Source organism: Acinonyx jubatus, chromosome A2 (assembly GCF_027475565.1).
Source record: "Acinonyx jubatus isolate Ajub_Pintada_27869175 chromosome A2, VMU_Ajub_asm_v1.0, whole genome shotgun sequence".
Taxonomy (NCBI): domain Eukaryota; kingdom Metazoa; phylum Chordata; class Mammalia; order Carnivora; family Felidae; genus Acinonyx; species Acinonyx jubatus.
Window position 1 is genome coordinate 81,575,278 of NC_069383.1, and position 20,992 is coordinate 81,596,269.

General features: G+C 35.0%; 1 protein-coding gene across 8 annotated transcripts in view; it reads left to right on the plus strand.

Moving 5' to 3' along the window:
• Positions 1-20,992, plus strand: part of CACNA2D1 (calcium voltage-gated channel auxiliary subunit alpha2delta 1) — a 487,283-nt gene that overhangs the window by 399,283 nt on the left and 67,008 nt on the right. For all 8 annotated transcript variants that reach the window (XM_027071753.2, XM_027071754.2, XM_053218537.1 and 5 more), the window contains exons 12-15: positions 1,385-1,489; positions 17,261-17,339; positions 18,224-18,273; positions 19,679-19,768. In XM_027071753.2, coding sequence (XP_026927554.1) covers positions 1,385-1,489; positions 17,261-17,339; positions 18,224-18,273; positions 19,679-19,768 — 324 coding nt within the window. The remainder of the gene's footprint in view (positions 1-1,384; positions 1,490-17,260; positions 17,340-18,223; positions 18,274-19,678; positions 19,769-20,992) is intronic.

Consider the following 20,992-nt stretch of genomic DNA (forward strand, 5'->3'; position numbering starts at 1 on the left):
AAGAGAATGAATGATTTCTTTCAAAAATAGTAATCATTTTAAGGCCAGGGCAGTGATGGCCTTTATGTTACTCAAAATCATATGTGGCTGTTGAGACTTGAAATGCGGCTGGTTTGAATTGAAATGCATTATAAACATAAAATACACACCAGAATTTGAAGAGTTAGTGTGAAAGAAAAAAAAAATGTATATTATCTCAATAATTTCCATATGGATTCCATGTTCAATTGGTAATATTTTGGGGGTGACTAGATTAAATAAAATATATTAGTAGAATTAATTTCAGATATTTTTCAGACATTCTTTAGTGTGGCTTTTAAAATTTTTAAATGACAAATTTGGCTTGCATTATACCTCCATTCAGCAGTACTGAGCTGGAGGCTTGACATTTTCAGAGAAGCCGAGCGTTCGTAAAGTAGTGAAATCTTTTATTCTCAACACTTGTGCAAACACATTTCACAACAGTAGGAGCTTGAGATGATAATTTCAGACCTCAGACAACTCCAGCTTTCTAAATTAGTTCTTCATCTTAGTGCCCCTTTGGTGCTAATCACTGTTTTCCTCTGTCTGACTCTTTGGGGACCTGAAGGTTTAAGGGAGGATTTATCTTTGGAATTGAGTCTTTCAGGATTCGAGTATGTGTGGCAGATTGAGAGAGGATAGGAGGATATTCTGGGATTAGGTATCAGCCTTTACAAAGATACAAAAGAGTGCTGGGTGTTAGGGATCAACTAGAAGTTTGCAGTTTGGGGCGGTAAAGTGAATAAAATATGGTGAAGGAAGAGGACAGGGAGGAAAAATGTTTGTCAATGGATTGAAAATACATGTGGAAGGGTATGCACATTTTTCATTAATACCACTTATTTGTTTCTGGTACAATTACAGAGGCATAAAACTGACATAACCATTCATTTAAAATCCATTTATTAATCAACCACTGAGAGATTATTACATGCCAGGCTCTTCAGGATCAGACAAGACAAAACTTCATGCCCTTACAGCACTTAACATTCAATCAGGGGAAGCCAACAAAATGCAAACAAATAAAATACATACTGTATACATAAAACAATGTAAAATGCTATGAAGAAAAATACCACCTGGGAGAGAGAGTACAATTTAAAGCCATTTTCAGCAAATTCTTCACTGCTAGGTGACATTTGATCAAAGACCGAAAGGAAGTGAGACCCATGGATATCTGGGGGGTGAGGAGAGTCCCTTGTAGAGATGGGTCTGGCCTGACCCGGGACTGGTTCTTTAGAGTATACTTACTGAACAGATACTACACCCTTCCTTTCAGTCTGTTCGTGCTCTTTCCATATTGCTTCATATTCCTTACCTTTTTGTGTGTGAATGATACACATTTTTTAAATTTTATTTACAGTATAATGTTTCTAGAGCCAACTGCAATAAGATTATCATGTTGTTCACGGATGGAGGAGAAGAGAGAGCCCAGGAGATATTTGCCAAATACAACAAAGATAAAAAAGTGAGTGATTTTCTAGTATTTTCTTTTATTTTGGTATCAATGTACGTGGTTTTTAAAGAGATGTGACGGAGGGTCACTAAGAGGGGAAATTAGCATGCTGATTATAAAGTCATATGGATCATGGATTATAAACCACTGACGCAGTTACAGAATTATTCAGCGTAATACTTTTTATGTGATCCTTAATTACCTTCTATCTAATTTATTAATAAAATAATTTGGACCTATAAAATCCTATCTGTTTCTTATGTATAAATTCTGTATGAGAAAATGTTATAGGAAGAGAGTAACCAGAAGAGAATGGAAAAATAGGAACAGTTTAAGCTTTTCTAGGAATACTTTGTGATCATTTAATTATTATAGTAATACTAAAACTTCCTACATATGTCTAAAAATTATCTTCGTATAGACATTGTTCTGTAGATTTCCAAATGAAGCAATTTATAACAGCAAAAATTGCATCCTTATTTGAAAATCATTTTTATTTTGTCAACTTTCAAGGTAAAACAGCCAGGGGCGCCTGGGTGGCTCAGTCGGTTGAGTGTCCGACTTCAGCTCAGATCATGATCTCACGGTCTGTGAGTTCGAGCCCCGTGGCGGGCTCTGTGCAGACAGCTCAGAGCCTGGAGCCTGCTTCCGATTCTGTGTCTCCCTCTCTCTCTGCCTCCCCGCTCATGCTCTGTCTCTCTCTCTGTCAAAAATAAATAAACATTAAAAAAAAAAAAAAGTAAAACAGCCAGTTATTTTATCAGCAAAATGGGTTTATTCAGGAATAGCAGAAGAATTCCAGCTCAGGACATGTAAGCTATGGCAAGCGGTAGGCAAGTATCCATATCAAAGAAGAGGAACTCTTCAGGGAAAAAAAAAGAGAGAGTTGCAAACCACTGCTTGAGCCAAAACCCATTGGAGGAAAGCCAGTGTTCAGGGTGGCGATGGTTTCTCCTTGGCTGAGTTGAGATATTTTGTTATTGGCTGAGCTCGTTCCTGGGCAAAGAGAAATTCTTTCTCCTGCTGGAGTGGGAAAGTAGGCTGTTTTTCTTGCAAATGCAAAGTACTTCTTATTGGGATCTGCACCTGATGAGGGGTGTTAGGGCCTGAGACCTTCCCCTTCCCCTTCTGGCTTCCCAACACCATTTTCGAGGAAGTTTCCTTTATTCAGTTTTACACACTCAATAGAATATATTAGACAAATTCTTTAATATGCATAATATTTTTAAAGTATGCTGCTTCCATAAGGAATGAGGAATGTGAAGACAGGAATTTTGAGGTTGTAATATATTTGTTTCAGTGATTATGTAACTGCAGAAAAAAGTATTGTTGGGAGACCTATTTCGAACGTTCATCCATGTACCTAAACCTGCTGATACTGCAGAGGATGTCAACTGTAACTAACTATCTTTCTAGGAATCCTACCATCAGTTTATTTCAACTTTCTGACTGACTCTTCACATTTGATAAGAGAATGATTCTTAATTCGGTTTTCTAAAATGCTAAAAGATCCATTAGGAAAGTAATGATAAATCATAAGCTGTTTCTTGTGTTTCAAGAATTCCAACAGATATTACACATTGATCCAGAAGAACTCTCTATTGAAGAAAATGCCAATTCGCTTTGGTTTTAATTGCTGTTTTCACCATTTGGAGAGGTGTAGTTCATCATGAGCTCTAGTAGATTGTTTTATATGTATTCTAGGAATTAAAAGGAGAGAGGGAAAAGATGAATTAATATATTTTGATAGTTTTGCAGACACAGTATTGTGAATAATTGGGTACAGTATTGATGAATTTTTTTAGAATACTTTGAATACTCCTAGGTGCTTTTTAGCCTATATGTGATTGCAATATGATCGAAGACTTGAAAACATACACACACATAAAACATCAAATTCACTACAAATCTTTTTAATACTCAACTCTTTGAATACTTACATATACTGTAATTATGTTATGACATAAGTTTTATCCATAGGTTGAGGTTTTTTTCTCTTTTTTTTCCTAAGGACCTAGTGATTTTAATCGTATAGAGAAACCATTTCTTTTGAAAAAGTTAATAAATTGAACCATTGACCGAATACTTTCAGAAGATAACTTGATGTTATAAATAGTTCTTTCCAAAAAAAGTATCAGAATGAAAAGAAATGGGAAGATCCAGGTGCATTAATCTAAGATATAATGTACATTTAATTACCTTACTTAGTAACTTCTCATTTTTCAAAATTCAGGGCAATCATCACCCCCTGGAGGATGTCCCTGACACCCCCCTCCCCTTCAGGCTTGTTTGGATGCTTGTGCTCTGATCCCAAAGCACACTGTATGGGATCCTACATGTCCCTTACACTTTACTGTCCCCATGGGAGCTCTCCTTGGTCCCCTCTCTGGATTACTAGATCCCACAAGACTGGGCCTGTGTTTTGTTTACCTCTGAACTCTAGGTATCCAGCAGCGAGTTCAGATTTGGAGATAGTTTTTAATGCATGACAGTAAATGAATTGAGACTATCTCACAGAAGTTGGAAGCAGGATTTCTATTATAGGACAAACATGTAATTATGAAAATAACTTGGGGCAAGGAATTTTCAGCTTATTTAAATGTTCTAAATAATTCTAACATTACCATATTTTAAAGAACTCAAATAAAACAAATTTAATCAAAATTCAACTGTATCTCAAAATTCTAGTAGTTAATCTTACTTTCATCATTTGGAAGTGACCTTTTGGCACCTTAAATTTAGTCATAATTTTAAGAATATGATTTTATGATAGAAGTATGTAAGTACAAGCCCCACCATTTATATCACTGTTTTTAAACGGATACAAGTTTAGATAAATCATCTTTTATTTTATTAATGTATCATCCAAACCTACCACTGGGAATCTCACTTACTTCTGGATATTTTTCTTCTTTTAAAATGGAAGGATTCTTGGGGCACCCGGGTGGCTCAGTCGGTTAAGCGACCGACTTCAGCTCATGTCATGATCTCGCAATTAGTGAGTTCAAGCCCCGTGTCTGGCTCTGTGCTGACAGCTCGGAGCTGGAGCCTGCTTCAGACTCTGTGTCTCCCTCTCCTCCTTGGGCTCTGTCTCTCTCTGTCTCTCAAAAATAAATAAACCTTAAAAAATGTTTAAAAATAAAATAAAATGGAAGAATTCTTAAATTAATGTGGCAATGAATTTTACATATTATGTCAGAATTTGTCACAGACAAATCTTGATTTTAAGGAGTATATATTTTAACAAATTTAAATTAATAAAAAATGTATAAAAAGAGAAGTAATTTTCATCTACATTTGTAATTTTTTTCTCCTTGAAAACTGTATTTGCATCCAGGATTAACACAATAACATGTCTTGAAGGCATAGCATAAGCGTTTTTTTTCCTTGTTTTAATACAAGAGGATTTATGTCATCAGGAAAGCAATAGTTTTTATCCTCTACTATCACAAATTGTTTAATTGAATAAATGAAGAACTTACTGGTTTAAAGCCATTTTTCCTTCTATGCATCCTAAAAAAGTCCAGTCTAAATATTAATATCTTGAAACACTGCTTCTCATCCCCTTCACCTTTTATAGGAACTAAACTTTTAAACAAAGCATTTTGTGACATAGTAAACCACATGATAAACGATTCATATCACATTCACTTTTGTCAAACTAATGAATCCAGTCTTATGCAACAGTCCTGCTGTTTGCTCACATACTGACTCCTGTGCTTTATGGACACACACTTTTCTTAAGGGCACACACTTGTATTAATGCCAAAGCAACTTTGAAAATTAATGCTTAGTTTCTGCAATATTTAATTGTTATTTTTACCTAACATAAACATTAAGATGTTCTTGGAATTAGATACTTGATAGTTTCTGTGATTCTAATTTCAGTGGCTGTAGCAAAGTTTTTGTGATAAGCACACTTAAACATATATGCTTACCTACATACACAGATATATCCATATATACAAATTTATGCGTATTTATTTATTTTTTAATTTTTATTTATTTTTGAGACAGAGAGAAACAGAGCATGAGTGGAGAAGGGGTAAAGAGAGGGGGAGACACAGAATCCGAAGCAGGCTCCAGGCTCCGAGCTGTCAGCACAGAGCCCGATGCAGGGCCCGAACCCACCAAATGTGAGATCATGACCTGAGCCAAAGTCAGACGCTTAACCCACTGAGCCACCCAGGCGCCCCTATATCTATTTTTGAAAACATTTTAATGTTTATTTACTTCAGAGAGAGATAGAGAGAGAGAGGGAGGGAGACACAGAATCTGAAGCAGGTTCCAGGCTCCAAGCTGTCAGTACAGCTTGTGGGGCTTAAACTCACAAACCGTGAGATCATGACCTGAGCTGAAGCTGGATGCCTACCGACTGAGCCACCCAGGCACCCCATATCTATTTTAAATGAGCATCCCCTCTGTCCATTGTATCTCCAGTAACAAGAGACCATGTGTGCTACTTTGTCATGAGCTTTCTAATATAAAATTGTATGAATAAAAGCCAGCTGGTGGTTGAGAAGTAAACGAGGGGTGAGAAAAGAGAAATCTGAATATAAAACATTTTTTCTAAAATATTTGCAAATATCACGGGGGAATTAAGACCATCAACTCAAGGTCATAGTTTAGATACACACACAGGTATGGGTGTGTGTGTGTGTATCTCCATACTTTGTTTTTAAGGATGGAAGAGCTTAATTCATTATTCTGTGTTACAGGTTCATAAAGAGACATACAGGGAAAGCTTATAGATACAAAACAGAAAAATAATTGACAGAGATCCTTGAAAGAGGAGGGACAGATAGATGCAGATCATAGCTTCCTGAACTGAACAAGTAGTAATTACGTTTATGGCAAAATTGCTGTCTTGTCCGTCTTACGAACTCTACCTTGAAGTGTAATGGCTTCCCGCATTTTCTCATGTGGGAAAACTTTATTAAACAAAAAAAATCATCTGTTGGTATTCGCATGTTCCATATCAATTAACAGTGAATAGATGATAGCAGATGATCACTTTTAAGTCAGGCCTTTGAGTGTATTTTTCTTTGGTCAAGACATCATTTTGTACAGTTAATTGCTTTTGCTAAGGTCATATGTGTGCATAGAGTATGTATATATACCCACCAAAAGTAGTGTGTATATATATATACGCACTTCATATATGATTTCAAATGGCTGTGAATGAATTTGAGGACCCCTTTCTAACTTCTTCTTATTCACAATTCCCAACCTCCACCCACCCGCCCATTCAGTCTGAGAGAGTCACAGCCCACAGATACTGATATGGAAGATAATTAATTGTCTACCTTTGTCATGTAAGGGTGTACATGACCCAGAATGTTCAGTGTTTTTGCCATAAGCAAAAATCCCATAAACATCTTTGCCACAAGGATTTTCTTTGCAATTATTTTCACCTCATAACTAAATGGCCATAAGGCAATTTTGCCATAAGACATAAAAAAAAAATAATTGATTGGTAGTTTGGTTTGACAGTTCTGTTTTTTCAAACTGGTTGAAAGTTAGGTTTCTTTCTCCTTCAATGCATTATTGTGTGTATTTCTGTATTATACTGTATAATTCTGTATAATTGTGATTATTCTATGTATTTCTGTATTACATAACTGTTAGCCCTCACAGTGGTATATACTGTGACACAGAGTTGTAAACCCACATTTCCTATAGAACTTTGGAATGTCTATCAATGGATATATGCCAGTATGCCAAGAAGAAACAACAGTGTAGAAGGCTTTCACAGCACACACAAAAAATGCAAACTGAGTGACAATTATGCATCCTAGTATTTGGAAACTGATACCTCTCTTAACAAAGGAAGAGATTTTAGCAAACAAAGGAGGAAAAAAAAAAGTATAATGCCGAGGGAAGAGACAAATGAACAAGCAAAAAAACCAAAACAAGTATAACACAATGAATGAATGACTTTGAAGACCAGTGTTTAGGTTAACCCACAAAATAAGAGCAGTGAATTTTGCAGTATCACTCTGAATCCACATTATACGTTTGGAACGAATTCAAATATTTTGTATTACGCAAAATAAATTCCTTTACATCTTGTTACTCATTTTCCATCTTTCGTTGTGTCTTTTTAAAATAATGACCCTCTTTTATATTTCATGATTTTATCTTTTACGGTGAAATTGCCTTAAAGCCAATATTTACACGCAAAATGTTTGCAGTGAAATTGCTTGCAGCAAAGATGTTTATGGTGACAGGATCTAGAACCCTGTATTACCAATCCCATGCCTACATAATTAATATTTGTTACATAATCTATTACTCAGAATTTCCCTAGCCATGTTATTTTTCGAATGGCCAGTGTGCAAAAATAAAATTTGATAGATGTAGTAAAATACTTTCAATACTCTTAAAAATTCTCTATTTGATTATAACTTTATTTTAAAAGACGTCCTTTAAAACAAAGTTCCCTTGTGTTTTCAAAAAATATCAAAATTACCAAGTCATAAAGTTGGATGAGCTTTAACAGAAAACTCTGAAAACTACTCTTTGAATTCTGCCTCCCCCCCTCCCCCCAAGCCTCTTGCTTGGCATAAATGTGGCTGCTGAATGCTTCATTTACATTCATTTTTCACCCAGATGACATTAGAAATCATTCAGAGCAACCCAGGTAAGTGTGATGAGGTGCATCCGGAGAGCTGATGAATGAGGCTGCAGATATACAGCACAATTTAATGAGGCCAAAAGGTTTAAGAATTAGAACAAAATGTTTGGATTCTTTGGAAGTGTATTACTCTTGGGAATTAATCTACCTGATTATAGATAGGTACGGCTTTAAAACTGAGTCCATGTTAATCTCTTCACACAGCTGTTCCATATTAAAATGCATTCACGTTACGATCTTTACCTGCAGCAGTCCCGTTCCTTAGGGTTCACCCGCGTGTACGACACTTCCTTAAAAATGGTGCCAAAACTAAAATGAACTCTATCACAGAATCCAAACAAATGAATAAAGGAAAGTGAAACCAGACACAGAGTTGAAAGATAATTCCCAGGCCTAGCAAAATTAAAGATATTTGATTTTCTGTAGAATGGCAAAAAGATTGGTTAACAGTACACGCTTAAGATTGTCTAGCCAGTTAGAAAATAGTCCTCTGATGCCTAGCTTATTTCTCAGAATTAATCAAAAAATGCAAAAGCATCAAAAATTTGTAACATGAAAATTTCAAAATAACCAGTAAATTGAATAAGAACAAATGGAAAATATGATGCATGGATTTCAAAATAAAGTGTCGCCAAAATTATAACGGCATGACAGATGCATTGTTACTTTTTTTAGTTATTTAAAAAATGATTAGCAAAGTCTTTCCTATTTGTGAGATCCATAGCAGAAATAAATAATCTGTAGCCCACTAAAATCTAAACCAAGTTACAAATTATGGAATCTGGGTATGTGTTTTATATAGTAACAGTGAAAATTGTCAATTAATTTTTCAACAGATGGTAAGGAAAGTGATTTGTTGCCTTCTCTACTGTCTTTGCCTGGCTTCTCCATCGGGCAAGAATGAAGCCTTTGGAAGCAGTGTTTAAATATATGTGGCGCTGAGATTTGTAAAACGTTGTAATACCGGGTAACAAATGCACTGCTTCTAAAAAGCTTCATTTTAGACATTTTGCCACTTGCAGCAGTTACTAAGAGCTTTTCAGCTTTAGAATAGAAAATATGCTTTTGTTCGAAAAAACCAAATGTGTTATTTATGCTGGAGTTACTGTAGAGTTGATAACAGGAATCACCAGTAACATTGGCCCCTCAGCAGAGAGATGATCCATGTCAAAGTCATGGTGTGTGTGTGTGTGTGTGTGTGTGTGTGTGTGTGTGTGTGTGTGTGTGTGTATGTCTTTCTGTCTTCCTCTCTGACAGATTTATTTACACTTGTTTCTCTTAGTATAAAATTAATGTTGATACTTTATTCCCTGAACTAAGGAAAATATTATCAGACACATTCTCTTCAGGTGTGAGTAATACTACTACCAAACATTTTACAGAATCCTTAATATCTAAAATCTAGTGAAGAATGGAAGTTGAGTGTTACATGAAGCACACAGTATATAAGAAGACATACAGAAAATGTAAAGAAAATACACTTGAATTAATCTCTGGATAGAATTGTATCACCGAGAATCAGGATGGCTTTTTGTTTGTGGTAAATCGATGGACCTAAAGAGGCACGCCCTTCTGCTTTTTCTGAAGCTGCTTTCTTCTCAGATTAAGCATTCCAGTTACCATAGATATCTGCTCAGTCTTCCTAGAGCATAGAGCACTCCCTTTCCCACATACCCCTTTATCATTCTGTGTTCAACACTGTCTTTCCTCTGTTTTCATTCTCTCAGGTTACCATTTTTGATTAATTATTTATCTGCTCTCTTATTTTGAACTTCCCTCTATGAAGGAACTTGTTCTAAAAAATAACACAGAACAACTTTAAAAAGAAAAACAGTGGCGGCCCAGGTGACTCAATCTGTTGAGTGTCCGACTCTTAGTTTTGGCTCAGGTCATAATCTGAGGCTTGTGGGATTGAGCCCCTTGTCAGGCTCTGCACTGAGCAGATTCTCTCTCAGATTCTCTTTCTCAGATTGAGATTCTCTCTCTGTGCCCTCTGTCCCTCCCTCCACTGTGTCTGTCTGTCTGTCTGTCTCTCTCTCTCAAATAAAATTAAAAAAAAAAAAAAAAGAAAAGCAAAATGCAATAGTCCTGTAGGTTTTATGTATATTATCTTAAAGAACCGAACAGATATTCCTGTCACATCTTACATGTGGATACGTAACATAGATACATGCCTTGGGATTATGTTGGTATTTTACCTTTATTGATGACAATTACAATAAATCATCTTAACATCACATTATGAGGTGAGCTTGAAGCTCTATGAAGTAGGGGTTATGTTGATTTCTAAATGTACTTTTGAATCCTTTGAGGGTAGCACAGTGCTTGATGCATAGTCGTTGCTAAATGTTTACTGATACGGCAGACATACCTGTAAATACACAATCTGCTCCTAAGGTAAACTATACAAAAATAAAAAAAATGTAAGAACAACACAATAACTTTGTTCTTCTTTTAAAAGATAATCATTTAGGGGCACCTAGGTGGCTCAGTCAGTTAAGAGGCCGACTCCTGATTTTGGCTCACGTAATGTTCTCACAGTTAGTGGGACCCAGCCTGCCATCTGGCACCGCACTGTTAGTGCAGAGACTGCTTGGGATTCTCTCTCTTCCCCTCTCTCTCTGCCCCTTCCTTGCTCATGCGTTCTCTCTCTCTCCCTCTCTCAAAGATAAGTAAAATAAACTTAAAGATTAAAAAAATTAAAGATAATCATCTCATCAGTATTTACTTCCATGTAATTCAAATATGGAGCAGAATTGATGTTCCACTCTTGCATGTATCATCTTATAAGTAGGGAGGTTTAAGTTTATATAAAATATGATTGTATTGATGGCATCTTTCCATACACTCTAATAAGTCTGACACACAGTTTTTCATGAGTGTTCTCATTATCAGTGTCAATGAAGTATTTGGCCTTACCCAAGCATGTCTGAACTAAATCAGTCTATCACTTATTTTCCGACCTCCCAGCTGATGATAGTCTTGGCCAAGCTGCAGATTGCTTGGAAATGCAGTGTAGCCATCACTTATTCTTCCTTTATCATGAACTATAAATGTATGCAGAGGGTAGGAGAACTAGAAATCACTTCCTTATTACCTGATAACGTGAGGGTGATTCATTGTAATCGTTGTTAATAATTTTTAAGTACCAACATAATCCCAAGGCATGTATCTATGTCATTATGCATGCAACATGGAGGACATGGGAGAGATAAATCTGCTTGGTTCTTTGAGCGGCCGACTTCGGCTCAGGTCACGATCTCACGGCTCGTGGGTTCAAGCCTCACGTGTGTCAGGCTCTGTGCTGACAGCTCGGAGCCTGGAGCCTGCTTCATATTCTGGGTCTCTCTCTATCTCTCTCTGCCCTCTCCTGCTCACGCTGTCTCTCCTGTCTCTCAAAAATAAATAAAATAAACATTAAAAAAATTTAAAAAAAAGATCACGACTGCAAAACCTATATGACGAATGCATTTTGTTTTCCTCTTTAAAGTGGTTTGATGTTATTTGCTTGCACAAATTCAACAGTCCTTGACTAAATTCTTGCCTTTGTCAGATGACTGGAACTTTCCTATACACATATCTCATATGGACACAGTGGCATTTAGACAATATTGGCGTCTTGTCTTTAATTTATCGCTAAATGTAATAAAGCAAGCCAAAGTTGCTCCTCTAGAAAGGTGTCATTTTGAATGATTTTGAGTTCTTTTTGAGGCATGGAATGCTGTTGTGTTACTGATGGAGAACGTTGCCCATGAAATACTGATAATTTGACTCTAGAAGTTGTAGTTCTCTTCATCATCATCATCATCTTCGTTACCATAGTTCATATTGATTGATCTTATAATTTTCCATGTACAATAAGAGCTTTATATGTATCCTTTCATTTACAATGGAAATAATCATAGGATAAAAATATTTTTATTGCCATTACCATCATCCCCATTTTGGAAATCCGAAAACCAAAATGTGAGAAGTTAAATAACTTGTTGAAAGTCATACAGCTACTAAGTGGCAGAGTGAAGAATTTAAATGATCTGTAATCCAAATTTCATAACGTCTCGCGGACTGCACATAGCTGGTCATCTGTCTCTTTCTCCCGGGCCTCCTTGTGGCTGTGCCAATCATCATTTGCCCACCCAAGAGCCTTCTGTGTAGTCGGACTTGACCACTAAGGGACATGCTTTTCACAGCGTTAAGAGGTTAAGATGGATTAAACTAAGCCATCAAAACTCTGCAGGCTGCAAGTAGCTTTCAGATCGTTGGGCTTTATAAAATTAAGTGTGAAAGGTGAACTTGGACACTTTTATTTATTTCATAATGCTATAAAACTAGGGATGTGGGTTATTCGAAGGCTCCAGATTCTGGTACACTTGTGAATTATGGAAACCGCTGTAGAAATTTCTCCTAAAATATTCAGTCCAATCTAGTATTTTTATAGGCTTAATGCCAAAAATTTTAGTACACACAGTAAATTAATAAAACCCATTTCTGACATCATTTTTCTAACATGTTTCGATAGCTGAAGTTTTTATTTTAGTTTTATTGGCCTCTTTTCTTCATAGTCTCATTTCCATTATTCCTTGGAGATTTGCCTATTGTAAATTAAACTTGAACTCTGGGTAACTGATAATTGTTGAGGTGACAGTTTCCAGTAACTGGGTTCTGCTGGGAAACAAGAAATTCCTATGGCTTTTTAAAATAGGTTGACCCTGTGGCTTTGGAAAAATCTTAATTGAAGACAAGTATTTTAGTCTTCAACAAACAAAACAAAACAAAACAGATTAGCAGAAGTTCAAAATTGTAGGATAAAGTTATAAAACAGTGGTGTATTATAAGAAACAAATTAATAATATATATTATTTTTTTAAATAATATCAAACTTAATAATATTAAAATAATATATTTTAAATATATTCCAAATTTGTTGTTAATTAAAAGTTTTCTCTGGTCAACTGGGCCAGGCTTGACATTCAACATTAGACTGTTGGAATTACAGTAATCTGTTAAGAGAAAAATTGGTTTTTAAAGGAACTGAAGGCAAAATTATATACCTAACTTTTTTGAATGTGCTTATGTAACTAATCACGAGACAAAACTGAGGAGAAAGTTTTCATTCCCTAAGAATAATAGAGTACATAAAAGGTACGTGTATTAAGTATACTTTATTTTGCCTCAAAAAGTTTGCTGACATTCACTGAACAAGTCTGCATAACATAAAATAAAGAGATTAGGGATTTAACACGATATAAGTGTAATGAAAGTGTCCACATTTTTGTATACTAGCTGACTATTAGCCTAGTTTAGGTTCCGTGTTATAACAAACAGATTTAATTTGAATAACACCAAAGCCTGTCTTCGATCCATATAGTAAGAAGTTGAAAGCACTCAAGCAGCTCTTCATTTTTTTTGTCATTTAATATTTATTTTCATTTATATATATGGTACTTTAACAGGTACGATATATACTGTACTGTTCCAGCCCAGTCAAGTATTTATCCAATACTATCTTCCCATGTTACTTCTCTGATCTCCAGGATTATGAAAAATAATTTTAAGACCATTTATGACTGAGTCATATATGACTCTCAAAGAAGCAAACATTTTGAAACTTGAGCTTAACTAAAATCATCCAGATTAGTGAGGGAACATTTAACACATTTTCTAGCACTATTTCGCTTAGAAAGTTTCCAGTATGCATTTGTTACATGAATCTCATAGTGTGATTACAAATGTACTACTAGGCATGAGTAAAGAAATTTTTTCTCCACCAAAGCTGACTTTGCCTTGGTAGGCATGGTTTAAAGTAAGTAACTTGCTTGAGACTTTAGATGAAATAGTTAGCTTGTGCGACTACTCATTAAGTATTTTGAGTGATTTTCTATGTCATTTCCTTGTTTTTAAATAGGACCATGCAAATATACTAATTAAAAACCCTAACAATAGAGATCTTTGAGAATGTGATTTAATTCTTACATTGGGCATATTTCAAGAAACTACTCTTGTTCGATTTCCCCAAATTTATAACTAAACAAGAACAATACCTTTGAAGAAGTGGAAAATGTCAGAGGAATAAAGGGACAGCCATCATCTCTGTGGATTTGGCATTAGGAATTTTAGAGTTACTTTATTCACTGTTCCACAGGGTGGCAGTAATATAGCATAGACTAGGAAGAACGAAACCATTTAAAATTCTAAGTGGAAAGTTAGGGTGCAAACGTAGTCTTTTAAGTTTCACGAGTTTATTGTGAACATGCACTGTAACATGTATACTGCACGTGTGTATGAAATCAGTGAAGTTAAAATTCTTTTCACATAACTTGGCAAAATGTGTAAAGCAAAACAAATGCAACAGGAGTGTGGCAGTTGGGATTGAAATAGTTTTTATGTTGGTTTGTTTTCACTGTTATATAAAGAGTTTAAAAGCTAGGGTGCTTTATATTGAATTTTTTCTCAACTAGGTGTGTATTTTTGAAATTAGAAAATTCTAAGCATTCTATAAAATCATTAAAATATATACAGTGCATGTGTGTGTGTGCACAATGTGTGTATCTACCAAGAGAAAAATAAGCATCTTAGGTATTTTCGAAAGATCTTGGAAATATAGTAATGGTAAGGCAGTTGCAGAAATTACAAAAAGAAGGTTGAATTTGTAGTTCTTAAGATTTTAGTGACCATTGGGAGGAAAATTTCAGAACAATGGTGTCTTTAACAAAGTATACAGTAAGGCAAATAAAAATTAAGGAAAGGGGTACAGATTATAAATCTGTAATATGGGAATAAATCAGTCCGTTAAGGCCACTTTCAGTCAAATGGCTGAGGATATATGTGGAAAATGAACACAAAAGAGGCACACACACGCGCACACACACACACACACACACACACACACACAAAATGTTTAGTGTGCTTTAAAATTTTACACCTCTACACCCAGCTCCAATTGTGAATTTCTTAATTTGGATGACTTCCCAGATCTTTCTATGTGCAAACCTGGGGCTTAGGCAAAAGTTTTGGAGTAAAACAAAGCAACAAGTATTTTGTTGTTTGGGGGAAGTTTTTGTTTTGTTTTTTACTGGTAGGTTTTTTTGGCTGAGTCGTGTTTATTTGGACTGTTTGATGAATTAGCATCAGTCAGAATTATGTGCTGTGTGTCTAAGTATACCCCCTATGTTAGTAGAAATGCTTACCTTCCAGGGATATAAATATAATAATTCATGTAGCCTTATTTTTTTTTTATCTGAAAATACTTTGTGGAAAATATTTTACCAGAACACTGTTGTGGTAAGAGAGACACCAAGACAAAGCAGTGCTTTAAATTGAAAATTTGAGACATGCTTTCAAGTGTTCATTACGAAGGAGATCTCCCAAGTGCCTTCTGGAGCATCTGGGTTTTTTCCCTGAATTCATGTGACAATTGTTTGAGGTATAGCAGTTAAATTGAATTATCAGTTGGGTGGCATACCTTTTTACAAAAATATTTCCATTTAGGAGTAAGTTCAGCTACATAAGAAGTGACACTATATTGAAATATGAACTATATAGAGAGCCAAGAAAATAAATGTGCAAAATTTAAGAAAATGAAACTGTGACATTTTGAGGAATTGAGGGAGTGGAGGTAAATAGGTGTCACCGACTTCTGTCAACCTAGAATGTGTCACTTGCCCTTAGAATTTGAGATGATTAAAATTCAGATGTGTCCACCAAATGGCTTCTCACATAACTAGCTGAGGCAAACCTGTGCAGCTTAAGGGTGGCTCACATAAAACTTTACAAGTGAAACAGCAACATCTCCCATGTACATTTTGGGGCAGGATTGTTATGAAGTGATCTCTGTGTGGCCACGACCAGTGGAGGAACAGAAAACAGATGTGAAGTCTCTTTTGAGATTTGTGCTCTGCAGTCATGTGCAAAGATGAAACAGGCAAAGCAATTAGAAAATGTCAGTTCAAACAGCCAATCGGCATGAATTAGAGAAAAGCTGTTAACATAGTTCAAACCAGAACATGAATTCATGGAAAAGTGATTTTCTGCATGTTTATCTTTAGAAAAGGCTAAAATGTTTACCTTAAAATACTGGTTTTCTTAGATTACTAAGTTGGTAAAAATCAATATATGCTAAATAGGCATTTTATTAAGTATTTGTGACATTGAATTTATCCTAGATTATTATAAAATTAGAGTATTTTATAATTATATATAATGGCTTCCAGTAAACATTTAAATTCCTATAATTTAAAATCTACCTCAGTTGAATTGAATAGTTTTAAAATATTTACATGTATTGCATCACATTAGAAACAGCCAATATTTTGATTCTCTTTAAAAATCCTGGAAGCTTAACATACTTATTTATAGATGCTAGTCATCTTTGTAGAAAGTTAGTAATATAACCAACGTCACAATCCTATATGTATGTACTAAATATTTTCATGGTGTAGAGGTAGTTGAAACTATCACTAAGTATGATTGCCTTAAGCAACTAAAATTATAATGACCTCCTTTCTCTGTATGTTGTTTTAAACACATATTTATGAGGGGCACCTGGGTGGCTCAGTCGGGCAGGCGACTTTGGCTCAGGTCATGATCTCATAGTCCATGAGTTTGAGCCCCGTGTCAGGCTCTGTGCTGACAGCTCAGAGCCTGGAGCCTGCTTCAGATTCGGTGTCTCCCTCTCTCTCTGCCCCTCCCCCGCTCACGCTCTGTCTGTCTCTCTCAAAAATAAACAAACATTAAAAAAATTTTTTTGAACCCCACATATTTATGAAATGGGAATTACTATTTTTACTTATTATTTTTTGCAGTGGCTAGGTATGTGGATATGTTTTAACCAGGTGACACAGGTGTAGCTGGTTGGGCCCAAAAGATCCCATTTCTGCTAATGAAACCTTAGTCATGATTCTGACATAGGATTGGGACATGGTGGGGGGCACCCAAGTGCCGTCTCAAATTTAGTAACTAAAGTCTGTGTTAAGTGTAGGTTATGTGGTTTCTGTCTGGTGACTTCCTGAAAGATTTACTGGCCTTCATTTTTCTTGTCCCATTAATTACCTGAAAAGCATGCTTTTATTTTTTGCTTGAGCTGTTTTGTGTTGCCATTTGGTTCCATTTTATGCAGCCTAACAGATCCCTCTTTTTCGCTTCACCAGGTACGTGTATTCACATTTTCAGTTGGCCAACATAATTATGACAGAGGACCTATTCAGTGGATGGCCTGTGAAAATAAAGGTAACAGGTCTCTTTTCTCCACCACATTTATTACTAAAAAACAATTGATAGATGCTAGTTCTTCATCTTATCATTTAATATAAAGTTGTAGCTAATGTTTATCGGAAGAGAGACAAGCCTAAGATGTTGAACAAATTTTCTATAGAGAACATTGACATTATGTGACAGTGTATAAAAATTCAGACAGTTGATCATATGGTATATGTTATGGTATATTAATATCATTCAGTGTTTCATTTATAGATACTTAATGTTACTTATCAAGTAAATACTTATCAAATAAGAATGAAAGAATATATGAATTATATAAAAATTACATATGAGAAAGTGTGACATGTTTGTACATTTTTTCTAAGTGGTTAAGTTTTTTTTAATGTCTTCTTACACATTCCTAGGTAATTCAGATTTTGTGTAGTGAGTCCGTATTTCCCATATACACAGAAAACAAAACAAAACAAGATGTTATTTGACAAACTGATCATATAACAATAAAAAGAACCTCAGTTTATTAGGAAAGTCCTGTGTAGGCAAGTATTTTATATGAATACAATAATTGTCAGATACCATTATCATGTATCTTTAATAATTTCTCCAATAATAAAAATATTTTAAATGATGCCAGGTTCCCTACTGTTTTATAGAAAAATCACAGTTATTTGATACAATTTAAGTTATGTAGCAGAGTTTGTCACAAAGCCTGTGCATTTGTTAGGGATATGCGTTAAGGAAACATTTTCCACATTCATCTATGATATTGGTATATTAGTATTTGTTGAATTCAAAGTGAAAAAAACATGGCCTTTTCTCCTCTGAAGCCAGAAAAAATTTTTGTGGTCATTTATTGTGATGTTCTGTCTCTATATAAAAATATGTATATGTTTCAGGTTATTACTATGAAATTCCTTCCATTGGAGCGATAAGAATCAATACTCAGGTATGATTACAAGTTATTACAAGTTTTAAATACAAGGTATTTAAAACTTGTTGAAATTATTCTCTCAAAGAATAAGATGTTTCTTTTCTGTTTTAAATATGTTCAATTGGAGAAAATAGGTGAAAATGAAAAAATGATCCATAATATTTGTAATAAAATGATGAGTATCATGGTGATGTATATTGATTATTATTACATCCAGGTTCCCAGTGTTTTCAAATATGCAAAACTCAGGTGAAAAACTACATGTGTTCTTTTCAGATGTTAAAAACATCACAGAAAATAAGTAAAATGAAAATTTACTAGCAATCTCATTTCATTTAATTTGAACTTGGTCCCATTTCAGATCATTTAAGTGAGTTTCTTCCAGTTGCAGGTACCACAGAGAAAAGGAAGCAATAATTAATCTGAACAAATTATACCAGATTCTAATCAGAATTTAAATACTTCCTAAATAACCCCTGCAGATGTATCTACCTATGTAAAATAAACCTACAAGGTGCCTGGGTGGTTCATTTGGTTTAGTGCCTGACTCCGGGCTTTTGCCTCGTTTCATAGTCTCGTGGTTGTGAGATCGAGCCCTACATCAGGCTGCACACCCAGCATGGAGCCTGCTGGCTCTCTCAAACATAGTAAAATTACGAGGAGAGAATTTTTCTACAACCATTCAACTGAAAATATGCCTGTTAAATAACTTCGTAGATTGAAGCAACTAAGTTAATATAAATATATATTATTTTCAAGCATTCATAAGTTACAATTTAAAACCATTACTCAATTTTAAACATAACTGAAGATCCACAAAATAGACTAAGGCAAGATGTAGCACAAATAACATGGCATTTGTGGAACTGAATACTGACTGTGTTTTATGTTGAAATGAAACAGCAGCTGCACTAGAGTCTGATGTCTTATTTGGCACAGTGTTGCATTTATTTTTTGATATGTTTAAATGTAGTTTTGAATTTCAGCCAAACAGTCTGTGATATGAAAGCAAGTATGTGGCTGCTTTATGATTTCAAATTTGTGCACTTCCATCCAGTAAATCACAGAGCCTTAAATAGTTTAGATTAACATAAAACAATTCACAAGGAACGTATTTCACCTATCATTGGCTGTACCTCAGAAAAAGAATGTTTTGGTATTAGAAAAAAACGGGGGTAGTTCTACTGTATAAATAATATGAGTTAAGTACTGTTGATTCAAAGTATGTAGACGTACCATTTATGGTATACCCAAAATAGCAATTAAATGATTATACACTTACTCCCTTAATAACTTTGATTCCATATTCATTTTTAACTCTAGATAATTTTCTTCTGTGGAGTTTTTTGTTTTTGTTTTTACTACGGCATTTCTTTTTTCCAACCCCCTAACCTTTTTTTTTTTTTTCTTTAAAATATAGGAGTACTTGGATGTTCTGGGAAGACCAATGGTTTTAGCAGGGGACAAAGCAAAGCAAGTCCAGTGGACAAATGTGTATCTAGATGCACTGGTAAGAGATTGGCTTTTCAACCAAAGAGTGTCCTAACAAAAGCACACAGCTCGTTTCTGCATCTTTCTAGGTGACATTTATCTTTTCCAATTCATTAAGTCCTTTCTGAAAGTCCTTCTATCACACCCTTCTTTGCTAGAATTTAGATAATAAAAACCTCATTTTGTCTAACCATACATGTAAAGTGTTAACTTTTTTTTTTAGGTGATATGTTGAGAGTGTGGAGATTCACAAGTCAATCTTGAATTTACAGGCATTTCAATAACTTTCTGAATTTTTATGTAAAAAAAAAAAAACCCTAAAGTCAAGTGAATGAGTCCCTGCTACTGCAGACTTGAAGCAAAAATTTTGAAATATTTTAATAATAGACTTCAGTTGGCAGAAGCATGTATTGCCTCCACAACTCAAGCCAGACCCAACAAAGCTCAGAAGTACATGCAATTAAATAGGCAGATAATCTGACCCTACTCTGAAATCATCACGAACCTATTAGCCTCTTTTTATATCATCTCTTGTTTGAGATTCAACCCCAGATTTTTATGGAACTAAGCCATTAAAATGATCACATGTGGTGTGATGTAACAAAAACGTGTTAAGTTGTCCATTGTGAAACTCAAATTTTAATCTAAGTATCCTATCATATTTCAAAGCAGTGGTTCTGAACTGGAGGAGTTTTTGTCACTCATAGGTCATTTGGATACATCTATGGATATTTTCTGTTGTCGTGACTGGGATGGGCGGGGGTTGCTGCTGACATGTCATGGGTAGAGTCCAGGGAGGCTCCTAAATGTCATACGCCACACAGGACAGTCCCCTCACCCCATGCACATGCATACAACATACAACAAAGAATTATTCAAAAGATCATTAGAGCTGAAACTGAGAAAACTTGTCTAATGTAACTCCAACTTTCCTTGTATTAAATTTGCAAATAGTAAATATCATGCTTAAGATATATACATATGCTTAATCTTGATGAGAAGACTTTATTAATGATTTGACTAATGTGTAACATACCACAGAGAACCAAAATCCTAAGCCCTGAAAAGTAAATGCTGATTCACTAACCCTTTTTCCTCCTTGGAGTACAATTATATGCTGATACTACTTCCCTGAATGCAATCATGACCCCAAAGGGCAACACGCAGTCCATTTACAATTACTTATCATTTGGTTCTTGTAAAATAAACATATACAGGAAGTTGGAAGAAAAATAGGCACTAT